Here is a 15,388-nt window from a genome sequence, read left to right as displayed (position 1 = left end):
CAACCCAAACCACCCAACTCTCGGATTGGGCTGTTGGATTATTAATTTTTTTTTATTTATCCACAATTTATAATTATTTAGATATAATTCTCTTAATTAAAGGTTCACAAATCAATCTATAATTATTCCAAAAAAAATGGAAGATACGTTTTCATTGATCATATCCTTTATAAATACGATGCAAGCTAACCACTAATACCTACAGAAAAATATAAACTAATTAAATATTGAAAATAAAATAAAATATACTATAAACTAAATAAAAAAATATTAAAATATAGATTAAGCAAGAAATAATTTTTGGTGCAATCATAAAAGAAAAAAAAAAATATTTTGATAAAATTTAAATTTATAAAAATCCCATATATCTTGCCCGAGATAATTAAGGTCGACCTCATAAATTCAAATAAAAAAACAGTAATAATTCCAAGCTTTAACTATTTTCCGCGGCAGTTAAAAAAAACGCGGCGCAAAAACTCGGCGGTTTAAAAAAAGGAAAAAAAAAAAAACTCGGCGGTTTAAAAAAAGGAAAAAAAAAAAAAACTCGGCGGCTTTGTAGGAAGAAGAAAAAACCCGAAATTGATAAGTAAATGGGGGCCCTTCGTTCTTGTAGTCCCAATCTCTTCAAGCTCTCCCAAAATTCGATACCTTTTTCTCTTTCCAATTCCCAAATTTCCTAACCCTAACGCTACTCCCAAACCCTCCTTTTCTTTTCTGGCGCAAATTTTCCCCTTGGACTTCACTGATTTCTCTTCCTGTTTGTGATTTCATCGCCGCGCTGTTGAACAATCCGACTGATCTTTGCTAATTTTCATCTCCCGCCACCGGGTTTCCTGGATTTCGATTGCTGCTTGACGACTGGTGTTGATTTGAGGATCCGATCTCTCGCTGCTGCTGTTCTTCTGTTGGGTAGATTTGAGAAGATTAGATTTCTGATTCTGTTGAATTTTTTTAATGATCGGGCTGAAGACTCTTGGTGCTTGCTTGTTGCTTTGGGAGCTTTAAGGGTTTTGTTTATCTCCCTTTTGAGTTAATTGTATCTCGACGGCCTCTTCGATAAAGAGGATCACTACTTCTGCGACGGCGATCTACAGAACTCCATTGAATTTGAGAGGAGGTTCTTATTGTCCTCGGGGTTTCGACCGAATCCATTGAGACATATTGTACTTTTGTTGGACGAGAATAACGGGAATTTTCAGCGAACGAAGTTCGTAGAAGCCCTCTTTTCGGCAGTTCGATTTGTTCCATCCCGGTTTTGTTGAAGGGAAAAGTGTTTGATAGTTTGTATTATTTCATTTCTTCGAGTTAAATATAGGGCCCCTTTTTCTGAAGGCCTTCGAATTTTTTCTTTTCCCATTTCCATATATTCCTTGCTTGTTCATCTGGCTTTTACATATTATTTTTGAAAAAAAAAAAAGTACTATGGCGGTGTATTATAAATTTAAGAGTGCAAGAGATTATGATTCAATTGCTTTGGACGGTCCTTTCATCTCAGTTGGTATTTTGAAAGAAAAAATTTTCGAATCGAAGCACTTGGGAAGGGGCACTGATTTTGACCTTGTGGTCACCAACGCCCAGACTAATGAAGGTGGGTTTTTGTTCTAATTGAATTTAGCTAATTTTCATAGAAACATTTGAAACGATTATGGGTTGCGGGCTTTAGATGAGTTTTACATGCGATCACTAGTTATCTCCTCTAATCTTCTGGGAGATATATCTTGGTTTCTATAGTCTTAACATTCTTGGTTTGAGGTCACTAACTTGCATAAATGCGGAAGTGAATTTGACTTTTATAAAACAAAGAACTGTTGAATTTGGCTGGGATTTAGTCTAATTTTAATAGTCAGTTTCACTGATCGGTTGTACCAGATTGCTTGCATGAATCTGGAAGATTAATAATGGGGCTTTTATGATCATCGATGGATAATCACATATTCTAAGTCTGGTTTTTGGATTGTTATCTTATTAGTGTTTTATAGATTCTATTATCTCCTTTCAAATTTTCAGAATATCTCGATGAAGCAATGTTGATCCCAAAGAATACATCAGTTTTAATTCGTCGTGTTCCTGGAAGACCTCGGTTACCCATTGTTACAAAACAAGAGTACGATCTTAACCTTTAATCAAATGGTTTTTGTATAAGTTGGTGTTATGTGTGTTTGATTTTTTCTGAATTAGCTCCTATCATCTGTTTAAATTGACATCCTATCTTTCTTGAGAAAGATAAGATGTTCAGTGTGTTACATGAATTAGTGGCACTGAGTCGGTGCCTTCCCTGTATCTTGTAAACTGAATCCTAAAAACAAACGGAACTGCTGAGCATGGAAATGCAAATGCCTAGTCAGTTTCTTTTGGAGCAAACTTTTGAAGATTTGACACAATCAGCCCGTTTCTGATCTTGCAGGCCAAAAGTGGAAGATGAAATTGAAGAGACTGAACAAGAAAAGTCAACTGTTCCAGTTGCAGATTCATCATCCGCCCTGCGATTTGTGAGCCTTAGTCTTCATATTATGAAATTTTCTTGATTCAGTTCTCCCTCTTTACTGACATGTCTTTTGATGTTACAGCCTGAAGATTCTGAGTGGGATGAATTTGGTAATGATCTGTATGCAATTCCTGAAATGCATCCTGTTCAGCCAAGTAATCCAATTCCAGATGCACCTCCTACAAATAAAGCTGAAGAAGACAGCAAGATTAAGGCCTTAATTGATACCCCAGCCTTAGATTGGCAACAGTGAGTTAGATTGTACTATTTTTACAATTGTCAGTAGTGATGTATTTAGTTATGATAGATTCTGATTACCAACGTGCCTTGATGAATTGCAGTCAAGGTTCCGATGGCTTTGGTCCTGGTAGGGGTTTTGGGAGGGGTGCTGGTGGAAGAATGGGAGGACGTGGTTTTGGTATGGACTTGTCCCTGACCAATTTATAATTTATTAGATGATTCATGTCATGGCTAGTACCTATATCGTTGCCATCTGCTTAAACCTCAAAATGGGGGAAAAAAAATCTCTTAAATCTAATCTCAGTATCATTTGTTGAGGTTGTGCAGGCTTTGAAAGGAAGACACCTCCACAGGGATACGTGTGTCATAGATGTAAAATTCCTGGTGCGTTCATATTTTTTCTGTTGTTATGCACCAAAATCATCTTAATTAAGGCATTGGTTGTTTTAGGTATTTTTCTTATTTCATTTTCCTTTTGTTTGCGGGGATCTGATTGTGCATTAACTTGTACGTCCAGGGCACTTTATTCAACACTGCCCCACAAATGGAGATCCAAATTATGACATAAAAAGAGTTAAGCCTCCCACTGGGATTCCAAAGTCTATGCTGATGGCCACACCTGATGGCTCATATGCATTGCCAAGTGGTGCTGTAGCTGTCTTGAGGCCGAATGAGTAAGATATACTTTTCTGCGTGCTTCTGTTTCATTGTTGATTTGGCCGATTCTAGCCATTCACTCAGTATGTCTGAACTGAAACAGGGCTGCTTTTGAGAAGGAGATTGAAGGATTTCCTTCCACTCGTTCAGTTGGTGATTTTCCCCCTGAGCTTCACTGCCCTCTGTGCAAGGAGGTTATGAAAGATGCTGTTTTAACAAGCAAGTGTTGCTTTAAGAGCTTTTGTGATAAATGTAAGATCACCATTTTATAACTTTTACTACCATGTGGTTCTTATTATCATCTTGTAGTTTTAGTACTCCACTTATTTCATGTATTAGTTACCTGAATTCTGTTGTGCTTGATCCTGTTAATTACTTTGAGTTCTGTACACATTATGCAAGCCTCTCAAGTCATGCACATACCAAATGTTAGATTTTTGAATGTGTCAAACAATTTGTCACAGGTATTAGGGACCACATTATCTCTAAGTCAGCATGTGTATGTGGAGCAACCAACGTTCTTGCAGATGATCTCTTGCCAAATAAGACACTCAGGGATACAATTAATCGTATTCTGGAGTCTGGTGGTAATAGTAGTGCTGATAATGCTGGTAGCACCTTTCAGGTGCAAGGTATGATAATTCACCCATTTTATAGTTTTGGTCTTTCATTTAGACAGTGGTGTTTCTTTCCCGTATTATGACTTATACCGATTGATAATTCATGCTTAGACATGGAATCTGCTCGCATTGCACAGCCAAAGGTTCCTTCCCCTACCTTATCTGCTGCTTCGAAGGGAGACAAAATTATACTGTCAGTCAATGAACAGACTACGAAGATCAAGGAGGTAGAGGAGGAAAAGGCTATTACCTCTGGACCTCCAACCGCAGAGAAAGTGAAGGCCACAAAAGTAGTTGACGAGTCTGAAGCTACACACGAGTCAATGAGCATGAAGGAACAAGCTTCACAAGGGAGCGCTTTGATAGTTGATGAAGAAGTGCAGCAGAAGATGGCTGCTGCTAGTGAGGCAGGTAAATGTATGAGGAATAGAGCGAGTGTTTGAATTGTGTTTGTTTGCTATGTTCGATTATAATTGAAAGATAAGTTTCCATACAGCACTCTTTGGCAATTTGGAAAATGAATTTTGTGGCACACACCATGTTGATGTTCTCTCTCTTTTAATATTTTAAATTAATTTTTTTTTTTTTTGTGTTATTATAATTTGGATTGGAACTTATTACCTTCTCTTTTTTGATGCAGTAAAGAAAAAGAAGAAGAAGAAAGTTCGCATGCCTACAAATGGTACTCGAATCTGTTCCATGATGTTTTTACCCTATCGTCTCAACGGTTTTGGCATTTAATTCTTTTTTTATTAAGAACTTAGTTGAGTTTGCTCTGATTTCTGTGATGTTATTTTTGAATGTTCTTGCAGACTTTCAATGGAAAACTTCGCAAGATCTTGCAACGGAAAATTATATGATGCCCATGGGTGGCCCAACCCCATATAATCCATATTGGACTGGCATGCAACCTGGATTTGATGGATACATGCCTTCATATGCTGCTCCAATGCCCTACATGGGTGGCTATGGGATGGGTCCCATAGACATGCCATTTGGACCTGTCATGCCTCAGGACCCATATGGCATGCAAAGTTACATGTTTCCTGTTGCTCCACCTCAGAGGTATGTCCTCATACTTTATATATGAAATGGCCGATTTTTATTTATTTTATTTTATTTATTTATTTTTTCATAATTTTGTTAAGAATATGAAATGCAACGTTTGCTAAATTTTTTAAGGAATGGCAAAATTCTTGTGTGGTATCTGTAGTAGCAGAATCCCTCTGGTGTTTTACGAATGTTCTTTTAGTTTTTGGATTTTTTTTAGTATTCTAAAGTTTCTTTTGCGTTTTGACTAATTAGAAAGGTACTTCTCAATTTTATTTATTGCTAGCTACATATCAAAAACCCTTTTGAACGTTGAAATGTCTTGAAGAGTCCCTTCTCCCTCCCCCTCCCTTGAAATGTTAGGAAGAAAATTTATTTCCTTGAAACCATCTCTTTCAAAGGCATTTCCATGATGTACCTTAAATGCTCCGATACCAATTGTTATAGCAGAAGCGGAAACAAGATTGATCGTACTCATACACCCATAAATATAAGTTAAACAAAGAGACTCAAAGATTTACGTGGTTCAAAGAGAAGAAATTCCCCTACATCCACTAGTGGAAGTCAATTACTATATTCAAAGTGTTTACGAAGTGTATCTCTCACACTCTCACACTCTCACACTCTCACACTACAAAGTCTTGTAAGTTCCTCTCAATTGCCTCTAGGCAAATACAAAACGGCAATGACTCCGAGACCCTTGAAGAATCTTTTCCATCTGTAGTAGGCGAGAAAATCACCCGTTTGATCGAGTATGCTACAAATCAATTTTTACCTCATCAAAGGAAAATAACGCATTTAATAAATGATTGTTTACCCGAGTAGCATGGGGCACGTGGAATCCCGTGTCACAGACGTTCTCATATCATACGGAATCCACTGCTCTCATAGGTCGGTTCCAGTCACTCTATCCCATTATTCATTCTTTAACGAATTCTATAGTTAATAATAGTTAATATATAATGACTCCACATCTCAAAACAATGCTAGACAAACCTTTATATAAGCATAACAACACTCATTCTTATACATGAATCAATGCAACACTAATGCTCATACATGAATCAAGATGATTCATTTACCAATATGAGAGAATGTACCAATATGAGAGATGAACCAAATGAATCCTATAGATTCATGAATCGAAGTGGGAAATGTACCAAAGGTATTCATGAACCAAATCTTCTCGACTACAATCTACGTGAATTGTATTACTGCTTTTTGGCTAGAGCCTCTGTGGCTACTCACTTCGTTGCTGATATATATTAGAAACTATTAGAAACTATTTTGCTGATGTATATCTTACCTTTCAATTATAATATATACTAATGTTTCCTCGCTTTTTATCTACTTATCTACTTAAATCAACTGCTTCCCATTTGTTGTGTTCGGCTTGATGTGCAATTCCTGTGCCGTTGCTAATGAAATCTACTGTGTTTTTCTGAGCTTGTGACTGATTGTGTATTATCATATTATCCAATCTATTCTATATATTTGTGCTACTTTATTAAATAAATGCTGTTGAAATTTCACATTGTCATATCATCACTGAAGAGATTTTGACTTTGTACACATTTAGGGATCTTGCGGACTTTAGCATGGGTATGAATATTGCACCTCCTGCAATGAGCCGTGAGGAATTTGAGGCTCGGAAAGCTAGCATGAGGAGGAAGCATGAAAATGAGAGGCGGGTTGAAAGGTAATATGAAAACTTTATAATGGCTCCGGTTCATCTAGCTTTTTATTTTTTTCAAAAGAATTTTAATTTCCTGTTGTTGGTTTCAAATATATTAATAGGTTTCATTACTGAAGTTGTTACGTTCCCTTATCAATGAATCTCTAGTGATGAAATTTATTCGCAGTTGACCGGCACTCTAGAATATGAACTTCTACTTTATTTGAAAATAAGAAACAAACGAGGTGGAACGAATGATTTTCACACTGGTGAGATGGGGAACTCTTAGGTAGAGATTTGTCCTAAAAAGCCAAACAAAATTGGATAAAAAGAAATCTCTAATTGGCTTGCATATCTGATGAGAGTGGACAAACAAAAATCTTTGGTTCCAAACAATCAGATAGAAAATTTGATCCCGTGTGAAATCTTCAGCTGTTAAAGATCTTTGCATAACCCATTTCTGTTTTTTAAAAGAAATTTAGTCGGGGTGGGTTGGGGGGAGGGGAATAGACTTCAGCCCTTTGGTCTTAGATTAGCTTTGTCCATACATAAAGTTGTTAGTGTTATGCAACATATCGGATTTAATTTTTATTTTTTTACTTTTAATATTAATTTATTTACTAAATTTTTTGTGAATCATCTTGTGGAAGGGAGCGGGAGCCTCCGAAAGATCGGGAGTTTGGAAGGGAAGTGAGTAGCAGTGGCGATGTCTCTTCAGTGAAACAAAAATCTGTATGTCATGTTCATAACTCTATAGCACTTCTAGTTCTGTTATGAATTCTTTGTGGCACCAATTTGGTCAGAAAATAGTAAAGTTGCCGGAGGAAAAGACAAGTTTGCTGCATGAAATTCTTCCTTCTTTTTACCTGTAAGATAAACAATGGCAAAGAGTTACCACATTGATAAATCCTGCGGCAGAATCTTGTTTGGGCATTCTTGTTTTTGGTTTGGATTGGAAAGAACCATAGAACTTTTGAGTCTGAGGAAAAAACATATCCGGTCTTTTATTGGTGTAAACTGAATTCTTCCTTACTTTTGAGCTTTATTGTCACTCTTTTTGTTTGGAGATTTCTTTCTCCCTCTCTTCTTTTGTAAATTTTGTTAATTTTGTTCATCAACGAAACTGGTTCTTATCTAATTTTTTTCTTAAATTTACTTTGGAGCTCTGTTTTGTACCAACTGTTCTATATCGATATCTGATGTACTCTGGGTATGCACACCCTGGACAAGGACTATGGACATAATAAATAGCTTAGAGAAAATGAGTTCAATCCATGATGGTTACCTACCCTTAAGATTTTAATATCCTACGAGTTTCCTTGCAATCAAATATAGAGGATTAAGACAGTTGTCCTGATTTGTTGAGATGTGCGCAAGCTTGACTCGAACACATGAAAATCAGTGCTTCTGCTAATAGTATAGGTGTTTCTGTTAATATTGGTTCTACTATTTTCCTTGAATTTCTGTCAAGTCCTTCCCCTCATTTCCCTGATTGGATTATGTCATTGGATCTTCTCTGTCCGAGAGCATGATTTTCATCTTTCTTAGAATCTGAGATAGCTTGCCTCTTTATAACGGTATTTTATTATCGTATGATTTATTTTAACCATTTTATTTTCTTTATTGAGATGACATACAAAAATTTGGATCCTCCGTCAAAATAGATTGTCCGACTCTTTCTTATTATGTGCAGAAGTTTGCACCCCAAACGTCAACTGGTGAACACAACCAGAACCGTCGCCAACCTGAGAGCTCCCCTGACATTGCAAGGAATGCTGGGCCGCCTTGCTTGCCACCACGCAAAAGAAAATCTGAGCACCATGATCATGATGTTGACAAGGATGACAATTCTGATCCTTATGATCATGGCCACCACCGCCATCATCGTCAACATTCAGAGTCCCGAGCAGCCTCTGAAGCTTCTGCTAAATCTGCGGCCAGTGCAGCTGCAGATCGCAAGCAAAAGATGAGCGTGTTCTCTAGAATTAGCTTCCCAGCTGAGGAAGAGATGGCGAAGAAACGGAAATTGCACTCTTCAAAGGAAGCACCACCAAGTGACACTGGTGCTTCAGCAACACACCACAAGACATCATCCAATGGTTACTACGATGACTACAAGGCGAAAACAGTCACAGCAGGGATGAGCAGTCGTGGGAGGAGTAGTGCTACTTCGCTTGATTGTGAGTCGAGCGACGAAGATAGGCATTTCAAGAGAAAACCATCTAGGTACGAGCCATCACCTCCTCCACCATCGGACTGGGATCAGGAGGAATCTAGACATCCCAGAGGCTCAACAAGAGAGCGGGATCGCGATCGCGAGCGGAGTAGCTACAGCAAACACAGGTAGTAGTTTGAGGGAACCACGAAGAATTGCGGCACCCAAGAATGCAGCGGCCAACGCCTACGCAGGGTAAGGTCAGGAGATGCAGTTTGAAAATCCAAATGGGATTGAAGTGAAAGTACAAGCAGCATATGTATGAATGAGATTGCATTGTTTGTGGCATCTAGTGGGGATGCTAACTGTAATAGAGGCTTGTGCGTTGTGCTCGAGCTTCTTCTTCTGTATTTGCTTGTCATAAATATACGAATGAATTTTTCGTTCTCTATTTGGGTTCTGAGGAATCTTTATATCACGAGAAATTTGTTTGTCTTCCTTATTTTATAAATAAATTAGCGAAGGCCTCGTTTAAGGGGCGTTTTTGAATTTTCTTTCGAGTAAATGACTCGATTAAAACTCCGTTATGGAATCTGCAACTTTCAAATTTTCTTTCGAATAAATTAGCTTGCCCTTCCTATTTTGCTCTCATTGTCTTTTTCATTTTATTCATTTTCCAACCATTTTATGGTATCATTTACTTTGATGTGCCCTCATTCGTGATATTTGGCTATTGGTATTAAGCTTGTTATTGGTATTGAGCTTGTTCATGATATTCACCCTCATTCGCGATATTCTTGCTATTGGTATTAAGCTTGTTCATGATATTCACGTTGATTCCATCTGCAAGTTATTATCTATATTAATGAAAATTTTCATAGTACGTGAGCGAGGACAAATCATGTTGAAAAAATTTGTGTTGATTCGTGGGGATAGTTTTTTCTTTTAAGAAGGAGTAGGTCATGTGACCATAGCAAAAGAGTGCTGATACTAGAGGGAAGTTCTATAAAATCAACGGGAAGAATTGCTCAGATACCAGTAAGCGAGGCTTATTTAGGTTGTGTTATAAACGCCTTGACTCTTGGTTAATTGAATCTTCTGCTCTTGGTATTATTTCGAGACGTTTCGTATATGAGCCTCTTCAAACAAGACTTATTGCTATTGATTCGAAAGCCTAGATTCATCCCCACGAGGTCTGATGAGTCATTCTAAAAATAATTCAAACCCTACTTCGAAACACTAAAGTTTAAAGAAGTCCACAACTTTGCCCGAGATATAATGAATTATTCTAAATATAATATAAAAATATCCTCAAAATCTACCAAAGAGAGTACCACGAGCCATTCTAAAGAATATCGAAGACCTAAAACCCTTTGACCTAAGGAAACTTAAAATGATCCTGACGAGGTTTGATCGGTTATTCTAACAATAATCTTAAGTCTATTTTGGAGCACTTAAAGCTAAAAAAGCCCGGTTTGATCGGTTATTCTAACAATAATCTTAAGTCTATTTTGGAGCACTTAAAGCTAAAAAAGCCCACAACACTGCTCAGATGTGAGACGATTTATTCTAAAGATAATAAAGAAACATCCATGAAGTAATAAAATTTAAGAAAGCATAGGTAAATAACGTTAATTATTCTAGAATTTAGAGCTATAATTTTACAACATTTAAAAAAATTATTGAGAGTAATCGACTATTTTAATCTTTTTATTAAAGAATATATGCCAAAGAATAAAATAAATTCAATTTTAAAAATCTTTAGGGAAAAGAGTCCTCATTAATACCTTTCTATCCCTTTTGTTTCACTTCCTCACTATATTTATTTTTTATATATATTTAAAAGATTCTTAAATTTATATATATATATATATATATAAAATATTTATTTAATAGATAATATATAATTATGATGGTTTAGTTTTTCAATCGAATTAAAAAAAAAATTATACTATTTTATTTCATGTGTCAAAAAAAAAAAACATTGTATTTATATATTTTATGGTAACAATAAATTTTTAATAATATTATTAGAATTAGTAGGATGTTTTTTTTTTTATCATTTATTTATTAATAAATGTCAAAAATATGTATTTAAAAGTATAATTTTAAAAAATAATATTATATTTGTTTTTTTTTTTTAAACATCTCAAAAATTACAATTTTAGTAATTGATGAGTTCAATATTTTTATTTATGGAAGTATATATTTCATAAGATTTGAATATTTTGGGAAGGAATATATGCGAATTAAAGTGATCGTGAAGAATATATTCTCTTTTGCTTCAATTTCTCTGTGGCATTGGCGTCGATTTGATTGAGGCTAAGGCCTGGTTCTTCTCGAAGTAGAGCAGCGATTGATATCAAAGGGGCTCGGATTTTTCATCGTTGAATGGAGGGAGATAGCATTACTCGATTTCAGTCCTCTGGTACTGTTCGTTTCTATTTCTGTAGTGGATTTATGGAGTGTGTTCGTGCTTCTTTTCGAATCCCCAAAATTTTACTTCGTTTGTTGTGTTATTGCAGCGGATTCGCTTGTTGGTCATGAGTTCTGAGCCTCGGAAGAGATATGGCCCTCATTCGGAGAGTTTCGTCGAGCTTTCCTCGAGTTGTTGGGTTTGGTAACAGGTCCTTGTATTCTTTGAACTCTCCTTGTGAGTCGTTGGACTCCCCGACCTCTTCCTCTTTTGTTCATGGAATCCATGTCTTCCATTGTCCTGTAAGTTCTGCTCTAGCGGTTGTTTTCGTTACATTTTTGGTTCGGTTGGTGATTGAATTAGACTGCTTCAACAACTCTATGCTCTGTTCTTATTATATGCTTTGATATTTCCAAGTTGGGATATAAAGATAAGGCGCAAATTTCTTGTTGAGACTTATATTGTTGTTCGTGGGAGTGTACAGTTTTGGAAGTATAAGGTGCAAATTGAATTGGTTTTGTGATAGGATGCTGTGGGAATCGTTGCTAAGTTGTCGGAGTGTATAGCTTCAAGAGGGGGAAACATACTAAATGCTGATGTTTTTGTACCTGAAAACAAGAGCGTCTTCCATTACAGAAGGTAATTTTTGGCTTCTTTTGCTTGTGGTGCTTTCTGAATAAATCGTTTTATATGCTGGTACTATGTAGCTGCCATTTTTTTTTTTAATTTCTGTGTTAGTACGGGGTTTATAGATGATATGAAGCTAAAACAAGGAAAGAAAGTCAAGCTACAGCTAATAAATAAATCACTCAATTGACACAGAGTATTAATAAAGTACTTCTTAATAGGAAAGAAAAGTTTACACCAAGAAATAGTCAGTAGATGCTATAGAGGCCAGCTAATAAATAAATCACTCAATTGACACAGAATATTAACCGTGAGCTCTTATACCATTTGTACCAGCCCAAGCCCACTGTTAGTAGATATTGTTTACTTTGACCTGTTATGTATTGCCATTAGCCTCCCGATTTTTAAAACGCATCTATTAGGGAGAGGTTTCCACACCCTTATAAGGAATGCTTCGTTCCCATCTGATGTGTGATCTCACAACCACACCCGTTGGGGGACCACGTCCTCGTTGGAACACCGTCTAGTGTCTGGTTTTGATACCATTTGTAACAGCTCAAACCCACCGCTAGTAGATATTGTCCGCTTTGGGCTGTTACTTATTGCCATTAGTCTCACGGTTTTTAAAACGCGTTTGCTAGGGAGAAGTTTCCACACCTTTATAAAGAATGCTTCGTTCCCTTCTCCAACCGATGTGGGACTCACATTATAGATCCTATTATTCCTTTGGACTCGAAGATTCCAAAAAATGCAATTTTTGTAACTATACTAGTCATGTTGCGGTGATCTTATTAAATGACATCGCAACTTGATTAGGGGTCTTTGAGGAAGTAACAAAAAATATGATCCATTATCGATTAAATAAAAAGGAAGTGTCTGTTAATGCGTTGTCATCGACAAAGTTGCAGACTCATTTCTTGGCCATAGTATACCCAACTTTCAATTTTGTAATCTAACTTACACAATTGCATATAAGGCTTAAGTCAATCTATTCAGACAAGAAAGACGTCCATGTTCATATTTCCTTTTCTACTAGATTTTTTCTTATATCTCTAGAAGTCATATCTCTAGAAGTCATATAAGAAAAAATCTAACTTACACAATTGCATGTAAGGCTTAAGTCAATCTATTCAGACAAGAAAGCATTCCTTATATTCTATCAGGAGTAGTCGATAAATTTCAAGAGTGAAACTTTGTCTCGTATTCAAGGGTGTTACTGAGGACTGGCATTAGTAACTACAATATTACAATCGTACATAATTGTTCCTTTCTGGGATATTATTGAAGACTTGCCTGATTCAATTCATGACTTGCATTTCTAGCTTGAAATGAAGAAGTATTCTGGTTGTACATGCATTGTTCCCTCGTGGGATTATTTTTGCTATGTTGTGCAGCACGGTATACTTGTTTTTGTCTGGAACAAACCAGTACAATTTTTCGTTTGTGGCCAGTCAACCTGGTTGTGATGAATATTAGGTTGAGCCTTATATCTTCGGTGAAGTAGTTTGAATTTCTCTAGTGTACTATGCTGTACTTTTCTTGACATTCAAGCTTGAACTCATGTCTGACTTTCGCTTTATGTGCAGCCAGTTCCTTTTTGATCCTTGTAAGTGGCCAAGGATGCAAATGGATGAAGATTTCCTTAGGATTTCAAAATTATTTAACGCTTGGAAGTCAGTTGTCCGGGTGCCAGATCAAGACACCAAATATAAGATTGCGATTCTTGCTTCAAAACATGTATACCTCTCAATTTCATGTCATAAACTTCTTTTGTTTTGATATTAACATTACTTTTCCCATTGCAGGATCATTGTCTGGTTGACCTACTTCATCAATGGCAAAGAGGGAACCTACCAGTGGAAATAACTTGTGTTGTCAGGTAAATTTTCTGAAACTTCTTTTAATTAGTTTTGAAGTGCCCATAAACTTTCTTCTCAATCCACTTGTTTCAGTAATCATGAGAGAGCCCCCAATACCCATGTGATGTGCTTTCTTGAAAGGCATGGTATTGCTTATCATTATTTGCAAACATACAATGACAATAAGAGAGAAGGAGAGATATTGGAATTGGTGAAGAATACTGATTTTTTAGTACTTGCCAGGTACATGCAGGTAAATTAGATCATAATACTAGTGCATTTTTACCAGCTTAGTTCTTTAGAAAAAAAAAAAAAAAAAAAAACTTGTGGATAATTGTGTTGTTTCAAATCATACATACAAAGACAGATGAACAAAGTAAATGGATGTTGCAAATGAAGTCTGATGCAGTTTCTGTGTTTTTAAGTGATTGATTGTGAAATTAAATATCTGATCCTGGTAATTTTCAATCTTCTTGGCAGGTATTATCTGGTGATTTCTTGAGGAGCTATGGGAATGATATAATTAACATCCACCACGGTCTCTTGCCTTCATTCAAAGGCAGTAATCCTTCAAAACAGGTTCATAATCCATCAACCCACCCCTTCATCTTGTGAGATTCCACATCGGTTGGGGAGGAGAATGAAACATTCTTTATTAGGTGTGAAAACCTCTCCCCCTAGCAGACACGTTTTAAAAACCTTGAGGGAAAGTCCAAAAAGGACAATATTTGCTAGCGGTAAACTTGGGCTATTACAAATGGTATCAAAGCTAAACACCGGACGATGTGCCAGCGAGGAGGTTGAGCCCCGAAGGGGGTGGACACGAGGCGGTGTGCTAGCAAAGACGTTGTGCTCCACATCGATTGGAGAAGGAAACGAGTGCCAACAAGGACGCTGGGTCCCGAAGTGGGATGGATTGTGAGATCCCACATTGGTTGGGGGAGGAGAACGAAACATTCTTTACAAGGGTGTGAAAACCTCTCCCTAGCATACGCATTTTAAAATTCTTGAGGGAATGTCCGGAAGGGAAAGTCCAAACAGGACAATATCTGCTAGCGGTTGGCTTGGACCGTTACATATCTTTTTTACTTTTACCATAACTGTGCAACTGTCGTTGATTATTTAATTTGTTATATTACATTGACAGGCGTTTAATGCTGGCGTAAAGTTAATTGGTGCTACGGCCCATTTTGTGACCGAAGAACTTGATGCTGGACCCATCATTGAGCAGATGGTATCTTTTAGGCTGTTTGATGCAACTAAATTTGCTTGTTCTCTATTGTCTTGGTCTTTATTTGTGAACCATAGAGCCCTTTTTTTCTGAGATTATAAACCATGTCAGTCCTAACCCTTTTTTTTCTAGTGAACTATTAAGGGCATGTTTCATAGTGTTTTTGAACTGTTAAAATCACTTTTGTTGTATTCAAGATAACTTTACACTTTATCATTCAAAATCATTTTAATGTTTGATCGTGCCTTTTTAAATGCAATTTACGCACTATCAAAATTGACTTTTAATGATCAAATAAATTATAAAATTACTCTTGAGCTTTGCTTTTTTTTTTTTTTTTTTTTTTTTTTTTTTTTTTTTTTTTTTTTTTTTT

At 36.4% G+C, this 15,388-nt stretch overlaps 2 protein-coding genes across 3 annotated transcripts in view; both read left to right on the top strand.

Moving 5' to 3' along the window:
• The first annotated feature begins 1,422 nt into the window (after positions 1 to 1,422).
• Positions 1,423 to 9,427, top strand: LOC111444948 (E3 ubiquitin ligase PARAQUAT TOLERANCE 3). 2 transcript variants are annotated; one of them, XM_023083116.1, is made up of 15 exons: positions 1,423 to 1,588; positions 2,008 to 2,104; positions 2,405 to 2,489; positions 2,568 to 2,734; positions 2,827 to 2,903; positions 3,053 to 3,109; positions 3,243 to 3,399; positions 3,486 to 3,634; positions 3,847 to 4,014; positions 4,114 to 4,413; positions 4,643 to 4,684; positions 4,815 to 5,067; positions 6,632 to 6,751; positions 7,378 to 7,459; positions 8,424 to 9,427. In XM_023083116.1, exons 1-15 carry the CDS (start codon positions 1,423 to 1,425, stop codon positions 9,072 to 9,074), a joined length of 2,571 nt encoding a protein of 856 aa, XP_022938884.1. In that variant the 3' UTR covers positions 9,075 to 9,427. The 2 variants fall into 2 exon arrangements, with proteins under 2 accessions (XP_022938884.1, XP_022938876.1); XM_023083108.1 differs by having other exon boundaries at positions 8,421 to 9,427.
• Positions 9,428 to 11,159: 1,732 nt separating this feature from the next.
• The window catches only part of LOC111453499 (formyltetrahydrofolate deformylase 1, mitochondrial-like), a 5,424-nt gene continuing 1,195 nt past the window's right edge, over positions 11,160 to 15,388 (top strand). Inside the window, exons 1-8 of the mRNA XM_023094653.1 lie at positions 11,160 to 11,310; positions 11,408 to 11,600; positions 11,825 to 11,937; positions 13,512 to 13,662; positions 13,731 to 13,804; positions 13,878 to 14,037; positions 14,265 to 14,363; positions 14,932 to 15,018. Of these exons, the coding sequence (XP_022950421.1) occupies positions 11,451 to 11,600; positions 11,825 to 11,937; positions 13,512 to 13,662; positions 13,731 to 13,804; positions 13,878 to 14,037; positions 14,265 to 14,363; positions 14,932 to 15,018 (834 nt within the window). The 5' untranslated portion in view covers positions 11,160 to 11,310; positions 11,408 to 11,450. The remainder of the gene's footprint in view (positions 11,311 to 11,407; positions 11,601 to 11,824; positions 11,938 to 13,511; positions 13,663 to 13,730; positions 13,805 to 13,877; positions 14,038 to 14,264; positions 14,364 to 14,931; positions 15,019 to 15,388) is intronic.

The sequence above is a fragment of the Cucurbita moschata genome, unplaced genomic scaffold (genome assembly GCF_002738365.1).
Source record: "Cucurbita moschata cultivar Rifu unplaced genomic scaffold, Cmos_1.0 Cmo_Scf00001, whole genome shotgun sequence".
In the NCBI taxonomy this organism is placed as follows: domain Eukaryota; kingdom Viridiplantae; phylum Streptophyta; class Magnoliopsida; order Cucurbitales; family Cucurbitaceae; genus Cucurbita; species Cucurbita moschata.
The sequence above is the reverse complement of the archived record's forward strand: the minus strand, read 5'-3'. Positions and strand labels throughout refer to the sequence as shown.